A 23,966-nucleotide genomic window follows, 5' to 3' on the forward strand; every position below is an offset into this window, starting at 1 on the left:
GCACTTGCTAGGTCTATTTTTTATTACTGTTTACTCTGGAGTTCTTTGGTTTGTTGGCTGCAGCGCATTCCACTGTTTGCAGGCACTGCGGTGCTCAGCGAGTGTCAGCCACTGCGGTGCTCAGCAAGCGTCGGGCACTGTTACTTTGGCTGCTTTGGTTTGAAAATCCCAGTGCATCCTAGGAGGCTTAAATGAGTCATGATCAGGGGGCAGAGGCTGCGGTCACTGTTGCAGTCTCTGCCCCCACCCTGAAATGAATTGTCATTAGCGACGTCCATTTCAGGGGATCAACCAGTCCCTGTTCTATTGAGTATATACCGGCTGTCAGTTACAACAGATGCTCAGTAGAATCTTGTAACTGTGTAGAGTTCTTCCCAGTGCACAATGGCAGTGCACTCCCTCGCCGACTCTGATTACAAGTGACAAGTTGGCAGCAGGCCGCACTGTCAGTGTACATGGTAAGTAAAGAATGAAAAAAACACCAATCATTTACCTCCAAAATTATACTTTTATTAACAATCTCATTAAAATAGACACATAGGGTGTCCCTTCAACCAACATACAACATACTTCGTGCCAGTGAGTGCTAGGTAGGTATAAGGTCCATACTGTGAGGGATTGATAGATTATCAGTAATTTTAGGAAAGACTCAAATTACTAGATCACATCCTATATTGCCCTTCCTACCGACGGAGGATGTCATAATTTTTTGGGCATCCCCCGTTCCGGGTGGCTGACCCTCCCTCACCCTATAGCTGTCTAGCAAGGTAACCACCACCGAAACAGGTGCAAAGAAAGGTGAAAAACAAATCACATACACACAATACAAAAATTGCGTTAAATATAATATGGTTTCTAACTAGTACTGAATCGCTAGTCAGAGCAAAAAATTGTTTAGGAATGGAGTCAACGGGCCTACTTACTTGTGTGGATACAACGCACACAGTCACAAAACAGGAGCACAGGACTGCCTAGACTGGTACTCTGCAGACGGATCCGTGCCCGATAATAGTCTACTAAAGGGCTCCTTACACGCTACAATGTATCTTACGATGTGTCGGCGGGGTCACGTCGTAAGTGACGCACATCCGGCATTGTAAGGTGCATTGCAGTGTGTGACAGCTACGTGCGATTGCGATTGAACGGTAAAACGTTCATTGCATGCACGTCGTTTAATCCCTAAAAATTGAACGTTAGGTTGTTGATCGTACCCGGGGTAGCACACATCGCTGTGTGTGACACCCCGCGAACGATGAACTGCCTAGGTGGGCGGGATGTTTTCGTCCCGCTCATCTCCGCCCCCACGCTTCTATTGGCCGGCTGCCGCGTGACGTCGCTGTGACACCGAACGTCCCTCTCACTCCAGGAAGTGGACGTTCGCCGCCCACATCGAGATCGTATGGACGGGTAAGTACGTATGACGGGGGGGTTACTTGTTTGTGCGACACGTTCAACAAATTGAACGTGCCGCACATACGATGGGGGCGGTTACGATCGCATACGATATCGTATGCTGGATCGTAACACGTAAAGCAGGCTTTACTGGACTGGTAGATGTAGAGCCTGGCTAGCATAAAGAATAATTCATAATGTGTATATACGCCCCTAGTAACTTGTATGCCGGCCCCCAGTAACTTATATGTCCCTCCAGTAACTTGTATTTCCCCCCCAGACGTGAGCTGTTTATTATGTTAATATTTTATTGTATTTTTTTACCGGGTGGGGGGGCCCTATTCAGACTTTTGCTATGGGGCCCCATGATTTCAATGTACGCCCCTTTCTAATGCATAATCTGTATTTTTCTTTATACAGCTCTGAGCCTGGGAGCTGAAGCACAAACTACACAAACTACTACTGGTAAGTTGAGCACATTTTAAGGTAAAAATCAAACGTTTTGCACCACGCTCCATCTACCACACAGCAGCATGATGTGCTTTAATCTCTTGGCTATGTATTAAATATTCAGTTCTTTCATTTTAGTTGAGGTTTACTTTAATATATTTTCATACAAGGCAAGTTTAAAAAAAATCAAAAGCAAAATGAAGTCAGTACTGCAAAAATAACAGCAGAGCCCCAGAATGTAGACACCACCGCACAGAGCTAAAATAGTACCATTAGTAGTGGTATACAATGACTATATTGATGACACAAAAACAAGACACTGCCCCTCGTTCACTAATTTATTAGAAAGCAGAGTTCCCAGGTCCAACTTAGTCCATCCAGCGGGTCACACAATGTTTCTCGATACATTAATCTAAGGCTATGGAGTCTCAAAATGAGGCACTATAGACTTTGAGCAGCAGCCACTCCCGACTTATGATGCACTCTGCGATTGTAATGAGCGGTGACGTGAGGAGCAGCACCACTCATCAGAGTGATGAACGATGACATTCCTGATGTCACTGTTCCACCGTTCCTGACGTCAATGTCCCACTATGCCCATTACAAAGTACTAATGCCTCCTTTGTGCCAGGTAGATAGTAAAATTACCCCCAAGAATACCGTAATGCCCTGTACAAGTGCCCTAGAAAAGTGTGTCCACATTTTGCCGCTAGCAAGGGTCCCATGTGCACCTTTGATGGTTACAATACTCCGAGTGCCCCTATAACAATAATGCTTCTTAAGTATCCACTTAACAATGAATCTCTCCCAATGAATCTCCCCATAAACAGCTCCCCTAGACACAGTTTAATGGGCCCACAGCTCCCTATACACAGTATGATGGGCCCTCAGCTCCCCTATACACAGTATAATGCCTCCAGATATCCCCTATACACAGTATGTTGACTCCTTAGCACCACTATACACAGTATAATGTCTCCACAGCTTCACTTTGGGGGGCCCTATTCCCTTCAGGCCCCCCAATGGTGTGTCTGGTGGGTACAGTGTAAAGTGTTCCTAGGATTTTGATTGGCTAAGCTGTTAGCAACACCAAAGGACCAGGACCTGTAACCAAGGAGGGAGGATACGGTGCAGAAGGGCAGGTTACACAATACCCTGTGACGACCTGATAGGCCAGGGCATCACAACTGCTCTATCTGCCCCTCAGGTAGCCACACTACTGGCCAAGCCCCATTCCGACCATTTTGGTGAAGCTAGCTGGGACTAGCCTGAAAATCTTCAATGCTAGAATGTTTTTAGGCAACGTACAAAATATGCAAACATTTTACAAAAAATAAACTGTTTTATGTCAGAAAACTGAGGTAAACACCTTCATGAATCGGGGCCACAGCGCACAATACACCTCACAAACATCACACAGAAGATTCTAAACCGCAGATTCACACAAATCACAAATTACTGTTTGCTACTGGTGTCATCAAATAAGAAATTTGTGGTAAAAGAATCTAACAACGAATCTTCTCACTTTCCTGTAACAGGTAAAATAACAACTTCCTCAGCACAGACGACAATCTCCACACAAACAAATAGTACTAACACTCACACTACAACACAGCCTCCAACTACAACACAGCCTCCCACTACAACACAGCCTCCAACTACAACACAGCCTCCAACAACCACTAAGCCTCCAAATACAACACAGCCTCCAACTACAACACAACCTCCAACTACCACTAAGCCTCGAACTACAACACAGCCTCCAACTACAACACAGCCTCCAAATACAATACAGCCTCCAACTACAACACAACCTCCAACTACAACACAGCCTCCAACTACAACACAACCTCCAACTACAACACAGCCTCCCACTACAACACAGCCTCCAACTACAATACAGCCTCCAACTACAACACAGCCTCCAAATACAATACAGCCTCCAACTGCAACACAACCTCCAACTACAACACAGCCTCCAACTACAACACAACCTCCAACTACAACACAACCTCCAACTACAACACAACCTCCAACTACAACACAATCTCCAACTACAACACAACTTCCAAATACAACACAACCTCCAACTACAACACAACCTCCCACAACCACAGAGCCTCCAACTACAACCGAGCCTCCAACTACAACACAACCTCCCACAACCACTGAGCCTCCAACTACAACAGAGCCTCCAACTACAACAGATCCTCCAATTACAACACAACCTACCACAACTACTGAGCCTCCAACTACAACAGAGCCTCCAACTACAACACAACCTCCCACAACCACTGAACCTCCAACTACAACAGAGCCTCCAACTACAACACAAACTCCCACAACCACTGAGCCTCCAACTACAACAGAGCCTCCAACTACAACTCAACCTACCACAACCACTGAGCCTCCAACTACAACAGAACCTCCAACTACAACACAATCTCCCACAACCACTGAGCCTCCAACTACAACAGAGCCTCCAACTACAACACAACCTCCCACAACCACTGAGCCTCCAACTACAACACAACCTCCCACAACCACTGAGCCTCCAACTACAACAGAGCCTCCAACTACAACACAACCTCCCACAACCACTGAGCCTCCAACTACAACACAATCTCCCACAACCACTGAGCCTCCAACTACAACAGAGCCTCCAACTACAACTCAACCTCACACAACCACTGAGCCTCCAACTACAACAGAGCCTCCAACTACAACACAACCTCCCACAACCACTGAGCCTCCAACTACAACAGAGCCTCCAACTACAACACAACCTCCCACAACCACTGAACCTCCAACTACAACAGAGCCTCCAACTACAACACAACCTCCCACAACCACTGAGCCTCCAACTGCAACACAACCTCCCACAACCACTGAGCCTCCAACTACAACAGAACCTCTAACAACAACACAAGCTCCCACAACCACTGAGCCTCCAACTACAACAGAACCTCCAACTACAACACAGCCTCCAACTACAACTCAACCTACCACAACCACTGAGCCTCCAACTACAACAGAACCTCCAACTACAACACAATCTCCCACAACCACTGAGCCTCCAACTACAACAGAGCCTCCAACTACAACACAACCTCCCACAACCACTGAGCCTCCAACTACAACAGAGCCTCCAACTACAAATCAACCTCACAAAACCACTGAGCCTCCAACTACAACAGAGCCTCCAACTACAACACAACCTCCCACAACCACTGAACCTCCAACTACAACAGAGCCTCCAACTACAACACAACCTCCCACAACCACTGAGCCTCCAACTACAACACAACCTCTAACAACAACACAACCTCCGACGACAACTGAGCCTCCAACTACAACAGAACCTCCAACTACAACACAACCTCCCACAACCACTGAGCCTCCAACTACAACAGATCCTCCAACTACAACACAACCTCCCACAACTACTGAGCCTCCAACTACAATAGAGCCTCCAACTACAACAGAGCCTCCAACTACAACAGAGCCTCCAACTACAACACAACCTCCCACAACTACTGAGCCTCCAACTACAACAGAGCCTCCAACTACAACACAACCTCCCACAACCACTGAGCCTACAACTACAACAGAGCCTCCAACTACAACAGAACCTCCCACAACCACAGAGCCTCCAACTACAACAGAGCCTCCAACTACAACACAAACTCCCACAACCACTGAGCCTCCAACTACAACTCAACCTACCACAACCACTGAGCCTCCAACTACAACAGAACCTCCACCTACAACACAATCTCCAACAACCACTGAGCCTCCAACTACAACAGAGCCTCCAACTACAACACAACCTCCCACAACCACTGAGCCTCCAACTACAACACAACCTCCCACAACCACTGAGCCTCCAACTACAACAGAGCCTCCAACTACAACACAACCTCCCACAACCACTGAACCTCCAACTACAACAGAGCCTCCAACTACAACACAACCTCCCACAACCACTGAGCCTCCAACTACAACAGAACCTCTAACAACAACACAACCTCCCACAACCACTGAGCCTCCAACTACAACAGAGCCTCCAACTACAACACAACCTCCCACAACCACTGAGCCTCCAACTACAACAGAGGCTCGAACAACAACACAGCCTCCAACTACAACACAACCTCCCACAACCACTGAGCCTCCAACTACAACAGAGCCTCCAACTACAACACAACCTCCCACAACCACTGAGCCTCCAACTACAACAGAGCCTCCAACTACAACAGAGCCTCCAACTACAACAGAGCCTCCAACTACAACACAACCTCCCACAACCACTGAGCCTCCAACTACAACACAGCCTCCAACTACAACACAACCTCCCACAACCACTGAGCCTCCAACTACTACAGAGCCTCCAACTACAACACAAGCTCCCACAACCACTGAGCCTCCAACTACAACAGAGGCTCCAACTACAACACAACCTCCCACAACCACTGAGCCTTCAACTACAACAGAGCCTCCAACTACAACAGAACCTTCCACAACCACTGAGCCTCCAACTACAACAGAGCCTCCAACTACAATACAACCTCCCACAACCACTGAGCCTCCAACTACAACAGAGCCTCCAACTACAACACAACCTCCCACAACCACTGAGCCTCCAACTACAACAGAGTCTCCAACTACAACACAACCTCCCACAATCACTGAGCCTCCAACTACAATAGAGCCTCCAACTACAACAGAGCCTGCGATTACAACAGAGCCTCCAACTACAACACAACCTCCCACAACCACTGAGCCTCCATCTACAACAGAGCCTCCAACTACAACACAACCTCCCACAACCACTGAGCCTCCAACTACAACAGAACCTCCAACTAAGACAGAAGCTTCCACAACCACTGAGCCTCCAACTACAACAGAGTCTCCAACTACAACACAACCTCCCACAACCACTAAGCCTCCAACTACAACAGAGCATCCAACTACAACACAACCTCCCACAACCACTGAGCCTCCAACTACAACAGAGCCTCCAACTACAACACAACCTCCCACAACCACTGAACCTCCAAATACAACAGAGCCTCCAACTACAACAGAACCTTCCACAACCACTGAGCCTTCAACTACAACAGAGCCTCCAACTACAACACAACCTCCCACAACCACTGAGCCTCCAACTACAACAGAGCCTCCAACTACAACACAACTTCCCACAACCACTGAGCCTCCAACTATAACAGAACCTCCAACTACAATACAACCTCCCACAACCACTGAGCCTCCAACTACAACAGAGCCTCCAACTACAACAGAGCCTCCAACTACAACACACCCTCCCACAACCACTGAGCCTCCAACTACAACACAGCCTCCAACTACAACACAACCTCTCACAACCACTGAGCCGCCAACTACTACAGAGACTCCAACTACAACACAAGCTCCCACAACAACTGAGCCTCCAACTACAACAGAGGCTCCAACTACAACACAGCCTCCAACTACAACACAACCTCCCACAACCACTAAACCTCCAACAACAACAGAGCCTCCAACTACAACACAACCTCCCACAACCACTGAGCCTCCAACTACAACAGAGCCTCCAACTACAACAGAGCCTTCAAATACAACACAACCTCCCACAACCACTGAGCCTCCAACTACAACAGAGCCTGCAACTACAACAGAGCCTCCAACTACAACACAACCTCCCACAACCACTGAGCCTCCAACTACAACAGAGCCTCCAACTACAACACAACCTCCCACAACCACTGAGCCTCCAACTACAACAGAGCCTCCAACTACAACACAATCTCCCACAACTACTGAGCCTCCAACTACAACAGAGCCTCCAACTACAACACAAGCTCCCACAACCACTGAGCCTCCAACTACAACAGAGCCTCCAACTACAACACAACCTCCCACAACCACTGAGCCTGAAACTACAACAGAGCCTCCAACTACAACACAGCCTCCAACTACAACACAACCTCCCACAACCACTGAGCCTCCAACTATAACAGAGCCTCCAACTACAACAGCGCCTCCAACTACAACAGAGCCTCCAACTACAACACAACCTCCCACAACCACAGAGCCTCCAACTACAAAACAACCTCCCACAACCACTGAACCTCCAACTACAACAGAGCCTCCAACTACAACAGAACCTTCCACAACCACTGAGCCTCCAACTACAACAGAGCCTCCAACTACAACAGAACTTTCCACAACCACTGAGCCTCCAACTACAACAGAGCCTCCAACTACAACACAACCTCCCACAACCACTGAACCTCCAACTACAACAGAGCCTCCAACTACAACAGAACCTTCCACAACCACTAAGCCTCCAACTACAACAGAGCCTCCAACTACAATACAACCTCCCACAACCACTGAGCCTCCAACTACAACAGAGCCTCCAACTACAACACAACCTCCCACAACCACTGAGCCTCCAACTACAACAGAGCCTCCAACTACAACAGAGCCTCCAACTACAACAGAGCCTGCAACTACAACAGAGCCTCCAACTACAACACAACCTCCCACAACCACTGAGCCTCCAACTACAACAGAGCCTCCAACTACAACACAACCTCCCACAACCACTGAGCCTCCAACTACAACAGAGCCTCCAACTACAACACAAGCTCCAACAACCACTGAGCCTCCAACTACAACAGAGCCTCCAACTACAACACAACCTCCCACAACCACTGAGCCTGCAACTACAACAGAGCCTCCAACTACAACACAGCCTCCAACTACAACACAACCTCCCACAACCACTGAGCCTCCAACTACAACAGAGCCTCCAACTACAACAGCGCCTCCAACTACAACAGAGCCTCCAACTACACAACCTCCCACAACCACAGAGCCTCCAACTACAAAACAACCTCCCACAACCACTGAACCTCCAACTACAACAGAGCCTCCAACTACAACAGAACCTTCCACAACCACTGAGCCTCCAACTACAAAAGAGCCTCCAACTACAACAGAACCTTCCACAACCACTGAGCCTCCAACTACAACAGAGCCTCCAACTACAACACAACCTCCCACAACCACTGAGCCTCCAACTACAACAGAACCTCCAACTAAGACAGAAGCTTCCACAACCACTGAGCCTCCAACTACAACAGAGTCTCCAACTACAACACAACCTCCCACAATCACTGAGCCTCCAACTACAATAGAGCCTCCAACTACAACAGAGCCTGCGATTACAACAGAGCCTCCAACTACAACACAACCTCCCACAACCACTGAGCCTCCATCTACAACAGAGCCTCCAACTACAACACAACCTCCCACAACCACTGAGCCTCCAACTACAACAGAACCTCCAACTAAGACAGAAGCTTCCACAACCACTGAGCCTCCAACTACAACAGAGTCTCCAACTACAACACAACCTCCCACAACCACTAAGCCTCCAACTACAACAGAGCATCCAACTACAACACAACCTCCCACAACCACTGAGCCTCCAACTACAACAGAGCCTCCAACTACAACACAACCTCCCACAACCACTGAACCTCCAACTACAACAGAGCCTCCAACTACAACAGAACCTTCCACAACCACTGAGCCTTCAACTACAACAGAGCCTCCAACTACAACACAACCTCCCACAACCACTGAGCCTCCAACTACAACAGAGCCTCCAACTACAACACAACTTCCCACAACCACTGAGCCTCCAACTATAACAGAACCTCCAACTACAATACAACCTCCCACAACCACTGAGCCTCCAACTACAACAGAGCCTCCAACTACAACAGAGCCTCCAACTACAACACACCCTCCCACAACCACTGAGCCTCCAACTACAACACAGCCTCCAACTACAACACAACCTCTCACAACCACTGAGCCGCCAACTACTACAGAGCCTCCAACTACAACACAAGCTCCCACAACAACTGAGCCTCCAACTACAACAGAGGCTCCAACTACAACACAGCCTCCAACTACAACACAACCTCCCACAACCACTAAACCTCCAACAACAACAGAGCCTCCAACTACAACACAACCTCCCACAACCACTGAGCCTCCAACTACAACAGAGCCTCCAACTACAACAGAGCCTTCAAATACAACACAACCTCCCACAACCACTGAGCCTCCAACTACAACAGAGCCTGCAACTACAACAGAGCCTCCAACTACAACACAACCTCCCACAACCACTGAGCCTCCAACTACAACAGAGCCTCCAACTACAACACAACCTCCCACAACCACTGAGCCTCCAACTACAACAGAGCCTCCAACTACAACACAACCTCCCACAACTACTGAGCCTCCAACTACAACAGAGCCTCCAACTACAACACAAGCTCCCACAACCACTGAGCCTCCAACTACAACAGAGCCTCCAACTACAACACAACCTCCCACAACCACTGAGCCTGAAACTACAACAGAGCCTCCAACTACAACACAGCCTCCAACTACAACACAACCTCCCACAACCACTGAGCCTCCAACTATAACAGAGCGTCCAACTACAACAGCGCCTCCAACTACAACAGAGCCTCCAACTACAACACAACCTCCCACAACCACAGAGCCTCCAACTACAAAACAACCTCCCACAACCACTGAACCTCCAACTACAACAGAGCCTCCAACTACAACAGAACCTTCCACAACCACTGAGCCTCCAACTACAACAGAGCCTCCAACTACAACAGAACTTTCCACAACCACTGAGCCTCCAACTACAACAGAGCCTCCAACTACAACACAACCTCCCACAACCACTGAACCTCCAACTACAACAGAGCCTCCAACTACAACAGAACCTTCCACAACCACTAAGCCTCCAACTACAACAGAGCCTCCAACTACAATACAACCTCCCACAACCACTGAGCCTCCAACTACAACAGAGCCTCCAACTACAACACAACCTCCCACAACCACTGAGCCTCCAACTACAACAGAGCCTCCAACTACAACAGAGCCTCCAACTACAACAGAGCCTGCAACTACAACAGAGCCTCCAACTACAACACAACCTCCCACAACCACTGAGCCTCCAACTACAACAGAGCCTCCAACTACAACACAACGTCCCACAACCACTGAGCCTACAACTACAACAGAGCCTCCAACTACAACACAACCTCCCACAACCACTGAGCCACCAACTACAACAGAGCCTCCAACTACAACACAAGCTCCCACAACCACTGAGCCTCCAACTACAACAGAGCCTCCAACTACAACACAACCTCCCACAACCACTGAGCCTGCAACTACAACAGAGCCTCCAACTACAACACAGCCTCCAACTACAACACAACCTCCCACAACCACTGAGCCTCCAACTACAACAGAGCCTCCAACTACAACAGCGCCTCCAACTACAACAGAGCCTCCAACTACACAACCTCCCACAACCACAGAGCCTCCAACTACAAAACAACCTCCCACAACCACTGAACCTCCAACTACAACAGAGCCTCCAACTACAACAGAACCTTCCACAACCACTGAGCCTCCAACTACAAAAGAGCCTCCAACTACAACAGAACCTTCCACAACCACTGAGCCTCCAACTACAACAGAGCCTCCAACTACAACACAACCTCCCACAACCACTGAGCCTCCAACTACAACAGAGCCTCAAACTACAACACAACCTCCCACAATCACTGAACCTCGAACTACAACAGAACCTTCCACAACCACTAAGCCTCCAACTACAACAGAGCCTCCAACTACAACACAACCTCCCACAACCACTGAGCCTCCAACTACAACAGAGCCTCCAACTACAACACAACCTCCCACAACCACTGAGCCTCCAACTACAACAGAGCCTCCAACTACAACAGAGCCTCCAACTACAACAGAGCCTCCAACTACAACAGAGCCTGCAACTACAACAGAGCCTCCAACTACAACACAACCTCCCACAAACACTGAGCCTCCAACTACAACAGAGCCTCCAACTACAACACAACCTCCCACAACCACTGAGCCTCCAACTACAACAGAGCCTCCAACTACAACACAACCTCCCACAACCACTGAGCCTCCAACTACAACAGAGCCTCCAACTACAACACAAGCTCCCACAACCACTGAGCCTCCAAATACAACAGAGCCTCCAACTACAACACAACCTCCCACAACCTCTGAGCCTGCAACTACAACAGAGCCTCCAACTACAACACAGCCTCCAACTACAACACAACCTCCCACAACCACTGAGCCTCCAACTACAACAGAGCCTCCAACTACAACAGCGCCTCCAACTACAACAGAGCCTCCAACTACAACACAACCTCCCACAACCACACAGCCTCCAACTACAAAACAAACTCCCACAACCATTGAACCTCCAACTACAACAGAGCCTCCAACTACAACACAACCTTCCACAACCACTGAGCCTCCAACTACAACAGAGCCTCCAACTACAACAGAACCTTCCACAACCACTGAGCCTCCAACTACAACAGCGCCTCCAACTACAACAGAGCCTCCAACTACAACACAACCTCCCACAACCACACAGCCTCCAACTACAAAACAAACTCCCACAACCACTGAACCTCCAACTACAACAGAGCCTCCAACTACAACAGAACCTTCCACAACCACTAAGCCTCCAACTACAACACAGCCTCCAACTACAATACAACCTCCCACAACCACTGAGCCTCCAACTACAACACAACCTCCCACAACCACTGAGCCTCCAACTACAACAGAGCCTCCAACTACAACAGAGCCTGCAACTACAACAGAGCCTCCAACTACAAAACAACCTCCCACAACCACTGAGCCTCCAACTACAACAGAGCCTCCAACTACAACACAACCTCCCACAACCACTGAGCCTCCAACTACAACAGAGCCTCCAACTACAACACAACCTCCCACAACCACTGAGCCACCAACTACAACAGAGCCTCCAACTACAACACAAGCTCCCACAACCACTGAGCCTCCAACTACAACAGAGCCTCCAACTACAACACAACCTCCCACAACCACTGAGCCTGCAACTACAACAGAGCCTCCAACTACAACACAGCCTCCAACTACAACACAGCCTCCAACTACAACACAACCTCCCACAACCACTGAGCCTCCAACTACAACAGAGCCTCCAACTACAACAGCGCCTCCAACTACAACAGAGCCTCCAACTACACAACCTCCCACAACCACAGAGCCTCCAACTACAAAACAACCTCCCACAACCACTGAACCTCCAACTACAACAGAGCCTCCAACTACAACAGAACCTTCCACAACCACTGAGCCTCCAACTACAAAAGAGCCTCCAACTACAACAGAACCTTCCACAACCACTGAGCCTCCAACTACAACAGAGCCTCCAACTACAACACAACCTCCCACAACCACTGAGCCTCCAACTACAACAGAGCCTCCAACTACAACACAAGCTCCCACAACCACTGAGCCTCCAACTACAACAGAGCCTCCAACTACAACACAACCTCCCACAACCTCTGAGCCTGCAACTACAACAGAGCCTCCAACTACAACACAACCTCCCACAACCACTGAGCCTCCAACTACAACAGAGCCTCCAACTACAACAGCGCCTCCAACTACAACAGAGCCTCCAACTACAACACAACCTCCCACAACCACACAGCCTCCAACTACAAAACAAACTCCCACAACCACTGAACCTCCAACTACAACAGAGCCTCCAACTACAACACAACCTTCCACAACCACTGAGCCTCCAACTACAACAGAGCCTCCAACTACAACAGAACCTTCCACAACCACTGAGCCTCCAACTACAACAGAGCCTCCAACTACAACACAACCTCCCACAACCACTGAGCCTCCAACTACAACAGAGCCTCAAACTACAACACAACCTCCCACAACCACTGAACCTCCAACTACAACAGAGCCTCCAATTACAACAGAACCTTCCACAACCACTAAGCCTCCAACTACAACAGAGCCTCCAACTACAACACAACCTCCCACAACCACTGAGCCTAGAACTACAACAGAGCCTCCAACTACAACACAACCTCCCACAACCACTGAGCCTCCAACTACAACAGAGCCTCCAACTACAACACAACTTCCCACAACCACTGAGCCTCCAACTACAACAGAGCCTCCAACTACAACACAACCTCCCACAACCACTGAGCCTCCAACTACAACAGAGTCTCCAACTACAACACAACTTCCAACAACCACTGAGCCTCCAACTACAACAGAGCCTCCAACTACAACACAACCTCCCACAACCACTGAGCCTCCAACTACAACACAACCTCCCACAACCACTGAGCCTCCAACTACAAAACAACCTCCCAGAACCACTGAACCTCCAACCACAACAGAGCCTCCAACTACAACAGTACCTTCCACAACCACTGAGCCTCCAACTACAACAGAGCCTTCAACTACAACACAACCTCCCACAACCACTGAGCCTCCACCTACAACAGAGCCTCCAACTACAACACAACCTCCCACAACTACTAAGCCTCCAACTACAACACAACCTCCCACAACCACTGAGCCTCCAACTACAACAGAGCCTCCAACTAGAACACAACCTCCCACAACCACTGAACCTCCAACTACAACAGAGCCTCCAACTACAACAGAACCTTCCACAACCACTGAGCCTCCAACTACAACAGAGACTCCAACTACAACACAACCTCCCACAACCACTGAGCCTCCAACTACAACAGAGCCTCCAACTACAACACAACCTCCCACAACCACTGAGCCTCCAACTACAACAGAGCCTCCAACTACAACACAACCTCCCACAACCACTGAGTCTCCAACTAGTACAGAGCCTCCAACTACAACACAACTTCCCACAACCACTGAGCCTCCTACTACAACAGAGCCTCCAACTACAACAGAGCCTCCAACTACAACACAACCTCCCACAACCACTGAGCCTCCAACTACAACACAACCTCCCACAACCACTGAGCCTCCAACTACAACAGAGCCTCCAACTACAACACAACCTCCCACAACCACTGAACCTCTAACTACAACAGAGCCTCCAACTACAACAGAACCTTCCACAACCACTGAGCCTCCAACTACAACAGAGCCTCCAACTACAACACAACCTCCCACAACCACTGAGCCTCCAACTACAACAGAACCTCCAACTACAACACAACCTCCCACAACCACTGAGCCTCCAACTACAACACAGCCTCCAACTACAACAGAGCCTCCAACTACAACACAGCCTCCCACAACCACTGAGCCTCCAACTACAACACAGCCTCCAACTACAACACAAGCTCCCACAACCACTGAGCCTCCAACTACAACAGAGGCTCCAACTACAACACAGCCTCCAACTACAACACAACCTCCCACTACAACACAACCTCCCACAACCACTGAGCCTCCAACTACAACAGAGTCTCCAACTACAACACAACTTTCCACAACCACTGAAACTCCAACTACAACAGAGCCTCCAACTACAACAGAGCCTGCGATTACAACAGAGCCTCCAACTACAACACAACCTCCCACAACCACTGAGCCTCTAACTACAACAGGGCTTCCAACTACAACACAACCTCCCACAACCACTGAGCCTCCAACTACAACACAACCTCCCACAACCACTGAACCTCCAACTACAACAGAGCCTCCAACTACAACAGAACCTTCCACAACCACTGAGCCTCCAACTACAACACAGCCTCCAACTACAACACAACCTCCCACAGCCACTGAGCCTCCAACTACAACAGAGCCTCCAACTACAACACAACCTCCCACAACCACTGAGCCTCCAACTACAACACAGCCTCCCACAACCACTGAGCCTCCAACTACAAAACAAGCTCCCACAACCACTGAACCTCCAACTACAACAGAGCCTCCAACTACAACAGAACCTTCCACAACCACTGAGCCTCCAACTACAACACAGCCTCCAACTACAACACAACCTCCCACAGCCACTGAGCCTCCAACTACAACAGAGCCTCCAACTACAACACAACCTCCCACAACCACTGAGCCTCCAACTACAACACAGCCTCCAACTACAACACAACCTCCCACAACCACTGAGCCTCCAACTACTACAGAGCCTCCAACTACAACACAAGCTCCCACAACCACTGAGCCTCCAACTACAACAGAGGCTCCAACTACAACACAGCCTCCAACTACAACACAACCTCCCACAACCACTGAGCCTTCAACTACAACAGAGCCTCCAACTACAACAGAACCTTCCACAACCACTGAGCCTCCAACTACAACAGAGCCTCCAACTACAACACAACCTCCCACAACCACTGAGCCTCCAACTACAAAACAACCTCCCACAACCACTGAACCTCCAACTACAACAGAGCCTCGAACTACAACAGAACCTTCCACAACCACTGAGCCTCCAACTACAACAGAGCCTCCAACAACAACACAACCTCCCACAACCACTGAGCCTCCAACTACAACAGAGCCTCCAACTACAACACAACCTCCCACAACCACTAAGCCTCCAACTACAACACAACCTCCCACAACCACTGAGCCTCCAACTACAACAGAGCATCCAACTACAACACAACCTCCCACAACCACTGAACCTCCAACTACAACAGAGCCTCCAACTACAACAGAACCTTCCCCAACCACTGAGCCTCCAACTACAACAGAGCCTCCAACTACAACACAACCTCCTAAAACCCCTAAGCCTCCAACTACAACAGAGCCTCCAACTACAACACAACCTCCCACAACCACTGAGCCTCCAACTACAACAGAGCCTCCAACTACAACAGAGCCTGCGATTACAACAGAGCCTCCAACTACAACACAACCTTCCACAACCACTGAACCGCCAACTACAACAGAGCCTCTAACTACAACACAACCTCCCACAACCACTGAGCCTCCAACTACAACACAACCTCCCACAACCACTGAGCCTCCAACTACAACAGAACCTCCAACTACAACACAACCTCCCACAACCACTGACCCTCCAACTACAACAGAGCCTCCAACTACAACACAACCTCCCACAACCACTGAGCCTCCAACTACAACACAGCCTCCAACTACAACACAACCTCCCACAACCACTGAGCCTCCAACTACTACAGAGCCTCCAACTATAACACAAGCTCCCACAACCACTGAGCCTCCAACTACAACACAGCCTCCAACTACAACACAACCTCCCACAACCACTGAGCCTTCAACTACAACAGAGCCTCCAACTACAACAGAACCTTCCACAACCACTGAGCCTCCAACTACAACAGAGCCTCCAACTACAACACAACCTCCCACAACCACTGAGCCTCCAACTACAACACAACCTCCCACAACCATTGAACCTCCAACTACAACAGAGCCTCCAACTACAACAGAACCTTCCACAACCACTGAGCCTCCAACTACAACAGAGCCTCCAACTACAACACAACCTCCCACAACTACTGAGCCTCCAACTACAACAGAGCCTCCAACTTCAACACAACCTCCCACAACCACTGAGCCTCCAACTACAACACAACCTCCCACAACCACTGAGCCTTCAACTACAAAACAACCTCCCACAACCACTGAACCTCCAACTACAACAGAGCCTCCAACTACAATACAACCTCCCACAACCACTGAACCTCCAACTACAACAGAGCCTCCAACTACAACAGAACCTTCCACAACCACTGAGCCTCCAACTACAACAGAGCCTCCAACTACAACACAACCTCCCACAACCACTGAGCCTCCAACTACAACAGAGCCTCCAACTACAACACAACCTCCCACAACCACTGAGCCTCCAACTACAACAGAGCCTCCAACTACAACACAACCTCCCACAACCACTGAGCCTCCAACTACAACAGAGCCTCCAACTACAACACAAGCTCCCACAACCACTGAGCCTCCAACTACAACAGAGCCTCCAACTACAACAGAGCCTGCGATTACAACAGAGCCTCCAACTACAACACAACCTCCCACAACCACTGAGCCTCCAACTACAACAGAGCCTCAAACTACAACACAACCTCCCACAACCACTGAGCCTCCAACTACAACACAACCTCCCACAACCACTGAGCCTCCAACTACAACAGAGCCTCCAACTACAACACAACCTCCCACAACCACTGAACCTCCAACTACAACAGAGCCTCCAACTACAACACAACCTTCCACAACCACTGAGCCTCCAACTACAACAGAGCCTCTAACTACAACACAACCTCCCACAACCACTGAGTCTTCAACTACAACAGAGCCTCCAACTACAACACAACCTCCCACAACCACTGAGCCTCCAACTACAACACAACCTCCCACAACCACTGAGCCTTCAACTACAACAGAGCCTCGAACTACAACACAACCTCCCACAACCACTGAGCCTCCAACTACAACACAGCCTCCAACTACAACACAACCTCCCACAACCACTGAGCCTCCAAATACTACAGAGCCTCCAATTACAACACAAGCTCCCACAACCACTGAGCCTCCAACTACAACAGAGGTTCCAACTACAACACAGCCTCCAACTACAACACAGCCTCCAACTACAACACAACCTCCCACAACCACTGAGCCTTCAACTACAACAGAGCCTCCAACTACAACAGAACCTTCCACAACCACTGAGCCTCCAACTACAACAGAGCCTCCAACTACAACACAACCTCCCACAACCACTGAGCCTCCAACTACAAAACAACCTCCCACAACCACTGAACCTCCAACTACAACAGAGCCTCCAACTACAACACAACCTTCCACAACCACTGAGCCTCCAACTACAACAGAGCCTCCAACTACAACACAACCTTCCGCAACCACTGAGCCTCCAACTACAACAGAGCCTCCAACTACAACACAACCTCCCACAACCACTAAGTCTCCAACTACAACACAACCTCCCACAACCACTGAGCCTCCAACTACAACAGAGCCTCCAACTACAACACAACCTCCCACAACCACTGAACCTCCAACTACAACAGAGCCTCCAACTACAACACAACCTTCCCCAACCACTGAGCCTCCAACTACAACAGAGGCTCCAACTACAACACAACCTCCCACAACCCCTGAGCCTCCAACTACAACAGAGTCTCCAACTACAACACAACTTCCCACAACCACTGAGCCTCCAACTACAACAGAGCCTCCAACTACAACAGAGCCTGCGATTACAACAGAGCCTCCAACTACAACACAACCTTCCACAACCACTGAGCCTCAAACTACAACAGAGCCTCTAACTACAACACAACCTCCCACAACCACTGAGCCTCCAACTACAACAGAGCCTCAAACTACAACACAACCTCCCACAACCACTGAGCCTCCAACTACAACACAACCTCCCACAACCACTGAGCCTCCAACTACAACAGAGCCTCCAACTAGAACACAACCTCCCACAACCACTGAACCTCCAACTACAACAGAGCCTCCAACTACAACAAAACCTTCCACAACCACTGAGCCTCCAACTACAACAGAGCCTCTAACTACAACACAACCTCCCACAACCACTGAGCTTTCAACTACAACAGAGCCTCCAACTACAACACAACCTCCCACAACCACTGAGCCTCCAACTACAACACAACCTCCCACAACCACTGAGCCTCCAACTACAACAGAGCCTCAAACTACAACACAACCTCCCACAAACACTGAGCCTCCAACTACAACACAGCCTCCAACTACAACACAACCTCCCACAACCACTGAGCCTCCAAATACTACAGAGCCTCCAATTACAACACAAGCTCCCACAACCACTGAGCCTCCAACTACAACAGAGGCTCCAACTACAACACAGCCTCCAACTACAACACAGCCTCCAACTACAACACAACCTTCCACAACCACTGAGCCTCCAACTACAACAGAGCGTCTAACTACAACACAACCTCCCACAACCACTGAGCCTTCAACTACAACAGAGCCTCCAACTACAACACAACCTCCCACAACCACTGAGCCTCCAACTACAACACAACCTCCCACAACCACTGAGCCTCCAACTACAACAGAGCCTCGAACTACAACACAACCTCCCACAACCACTGAGCCTCCAACTACAACACAGCCTCCAACTACAACACAACCTCCCACAACCACTGAGACTCCAAATACTGCAGAGCCTCCAATTACAACACAAGCTCCCACAACCACTGAGCCTCCAACTACAACAGAGGCTCCAACTACAACACAGCCTCCAACTACAACACAGCCTCCCACAACCACTGAGCCTTCAACTACAACAGAGCCTCCAACTACAACAGAACCTTCCACAACCACTGAGCCTAAAACTACAACAGAGCATCCAACTACAACACAACCTCCCACAACCACTGAGCCTCCAAGTACAAAACAACCTCCCACAACCACTGAAACTACAACAGAGCCTCCAACTACAACACAACCTTCCACAACCACTGAGCCTCCAACTACAACAGAGCCTCCAACTACAACACAACCTCCCACAACCACTGAGCCTCCAACTACAACAGAGCCTCCAACTACAACACAACCTCCCACAACCAATGAGCCTCCAACTACTACAGAGCCTCCAACTACAACACAACCTCCCACAACCACTGAGCCTCCAACTACAACAGAGCCTCCAACTACAACACAACCTCCCACAACCAATGAGCCTCCAACTACAACAGAGCCTCCAACTACAACACAACCTCCCACAACCAATGAGCCTCCAACTACAACAGAGCCTCAAACTACAACACAACCTCCCACAACCACTGAGCCTCCAACTACAACAGAGCCTTCAACTACAACAGAGCCTGCGATTACAACAGAGCCTTCAACTACAACACAACTTCCCACAACCACTGAGCCTCCAACTACAACAGAGCCTCAAACTACAACACAACCTCCCACAACCACTGAGCCTCCAACTACAACACAACCTCCCACAACCACTGAGCCTCCAACTACAACAGAGCCTCCAACTAGAACACAACCTCCCACAACCACTGAACCTCCAACTACAACAGAGCCTCCAACTACAACAAAACCTTCCACAACCACTGAGCCTCCAACTACAACAGAGCCTCTAACTACAACACAACCTCCCACAACCACTGAGCTTTCAACTACAACAGAGCCTCCAACTACAACACAACCTCCCACAACCACTGAGCCTCCAACTACAACACAACCTCCCACAACCACTGAGCCTCCAACTACAACAGAGCCTCAAACTACAACACAACCTCCCACAACCACTGAGCCTCCAACTACAACACAGCCTCCAACTACAACACAACCTCCCACAACCACTGAGCCTCCAAATACTACAGAGCCTCCAATTACAACACAAGCTCCCACAACCACTGAGCCTCCAACTACAACACAGCCTCCAACTACAACACAGCCTCCAACTACAACACAACCTTCCACAACCACTGAGCCTCCAACTACAACAGAGCCTCTAACTACAACACAACCTCCCACAACCACTGAGCCTTCAACTACAACAGAGCCTCCAACTACAACACAACCTCCCACAACCACTGAGCCTCCAACTACAACACAACCTCCCACAACCACTGAGCCTCCAACTACAACAGAGCCTCGAACTACAACACAACCTCCCACAACCACTGAGCCTCCAACTACAACACAGCCTCCAACTACAACACAACCTCCCACAACCACTGAGCCTCCAAATACTACAGAGCCTCCAATTACAACACAAGCTCCCACAACCACTGAGCCTCCAACTACAACAGAGGCTCCAACTACAACACAGCCTCCAACTACAACACAGCCTCCCACAACCACTGAGCCTTCAACTACAACAGAGCCTCCAACTACAACAGAACCTTCCACAACCACTGAGCCTAAAACTACAACAGAGCATCCAACTACAACACAACCTCCCACAACCACTGAGCCTCCAAGTACAAAACAACCTCCCACAACCACTGAAACTACAACAGAGCCTCCAACTACAACACAACCTTCCACAACCACTGAGCCTCCAACTACAACAGAGCCTCCAACTACAACACAACCTCCCACAACCACTGAGCCTCCAACTACAACAGAGCCTCCAACTACAACACAACCTCCCACAACCACTAAGCCTCCAACTACAACACAACCTCCCACAACCACTGAGCCTCCAACTACAACAGAGCCTCCAACTACAACACAACCTCCCACAACCACTGAACCTCCAACTACAACAGAGCCTCCAACTACAACAGAACCTTCCCCAACCACTGAGCCTCCAACTACAACAGAGGCTCCAACTACAACACAACCTCCCACAACCCCTGAGCCTCCAACTACAACAGAGCCTCCAACTACAACACAACCTCCCACAACCACTGAGCCTCCAACTACAACAGAGCCTCCAACTACAACACAACCTCCCACAACCACTGAGCCTCCAACTACAACAGAGCCTCCAACTACAACACAACTTCCCACAACCACTGAGCCTCCAACTACAACAGAGCCTCCAACTACAACAGAGCCTGCGATTACAACAGAGCCTCCAACTACAACACAACCTTCCACAACCACTGAGCCTCAAACTACAACAGAGCCTCTAACTACAACACAACCTCCCACAACCACTGAGCCTCCAACTACAACAGAGCCTCCAACTACAACACAACCTCCCACAACCACTGAGCCTCCAACTACAACAGAGCCTCCAACTACAACACAACCTCCCACAACCACTGAGCCTCCAACTACAACAGAGCCTCCAACTACAGCACGACCTCCCACAACCACTAAGCCTCCAACTACAACACAACCTCCCACAACCACTGAGCCTCCAACTACAACAGAGCCTCCAACTACAACACAACCTCCCACAACCACTGAACCTCCAACTACAACAGAGCCTCCAACTACAACAGAACCTTCCCCAACCACTGAGCCTCCAACTACAACAGAGCCTCCAACTACAACACAACGTCCCACAACCCCTGAGCCTCCAACTACAACACAACCTCCCACAACCACTGAGCCTCCAACTACAACAGAGCCTCCAACTACAACACAACCTCCCACAACCACTGAGCCTCCAACTACAACAGAGCCTCTAACTACAACACAACTTCCCACAACCACTGAGCCTCCAACTACAACAGAGCCTCCAACTACAACAGAGCCTGTGATTACAACAGAGCCTCCAACTACAACACAACCTTCCACAACCACTGAGCCTCCAACTACAACAGAGCCTCTAACTACAACACAACCTCCCACAACCACTGAGCCTCCAACTACAACAGAGCCTCCAACTACAACACAACCTCCCACAACCACTGAGCCTCCAACTACAACACAACCTCCCACAACAACTGAGCCTCCAACTACAACAGAGCCTCCAACTACAACACAATCTCCCACAACCACTGAGCCTCCAACTACAACACAGCCTCCAACTACAACACAACCTCCCACAACCACTGAGCCTCCAACTACTACAGAGCCCCCAACTATAACACAAGCTCCCACAACCACTGAGCCTCCAACTACAACACAGCCTCCAACTACAACACAAGCTCCCACAACCACTGAGCCTTCAACTACAACAGAGCCTCCAACTACAACAGAACCTTCCACAACCACTGAGCCTCCAACTACAACAGAGCCTCCAACTACAACAGAACCTCCCACAACCACTGAGCCTCCAACTACAACACAACCTCCCACAACCATTGAACCTCCAACTACAACAGAGCCTCCAACTACAACAGAACCTTCCACAACCACTGAGCCTCCAACTACAACAGAGCCTCCAACTACAACACAACCTCCCACAACCACTGAGCCTCCAACTACAAAACAACCTCCCACAACCACTGAACCTCCAACTACAACAAAGCCTCCAACTACAACAGAACCTTCCACAACCACTGAGCCTCCAACTACAACAGAGCCTCCAACTACAACACAACCTCCCACAACCACTAAGCCTCCAACTACAACACAACCTCCCACAACCACTGAACCTCCAACTACAACAGAGCCTCCAACTACAACAGAACCTTCCACAACCACTGAGCCTCCAACTA

The 23,966-nt window shown here is 49.5% G+C and overlaps 1 protein-coding gene and 1 long non-coding RNA gene across 4 annotated transcripts in view; one reads left to right on the top strand and one right to left on the bottom strand.

Annotated features, from left to right (window-relative positions):
- Positions 1-23,966, bottom strand: part of LOC142248955 (uncharacterized) — a 447,867-nt gene that overhangs the window by 268,456 nt on the left and 155,445 nt on the right. The window lies entirely within an intron of this gene.
- LOC142249340 (uncharacterized) overlaps positions 1-23,966 on the top strand; it is a 91,738-nt gene that overhangs the window by 62,269 nt on the left and 5,503 nt on the right. Inside the window, exons 4-7 of the mRNA XM_075320966.1 lie at positions 12,398-13,058; positions 15,975-16,507; positions 16,985-17,629; positions 21,173-21,921. Of these exons, the coding sequence (XP_075177081.1) occupies positions 12,398-13,058; positions 15,975-16,507; positions 16,985-17,629; positions 21,173-21,921 (2,588 nt within the window). The remainder of the gene's footprint in view (positions 1-12,397; positions 13,059-15,974; positions 16,508-16,984; positions 17,630-21,172; positions 21,922-23,966) is intronic.

Source organism: Anomaloglossus baeobatrachus, chromosome 8 (genome assembly GCF_048569485.1).
Source record: "Anomaloglossus baeobatrachus isolate aAnoBae1 chromosome 8, aAnoBae1.hap1, whole genome shotgun sequence".
Lineage (NCBI taxonomy): Eukaryota > Metazoa > Chordata > Amphibia > Anura > Aromobatidae > Anomaloglossus > Anomaloglossus baeobatrachus.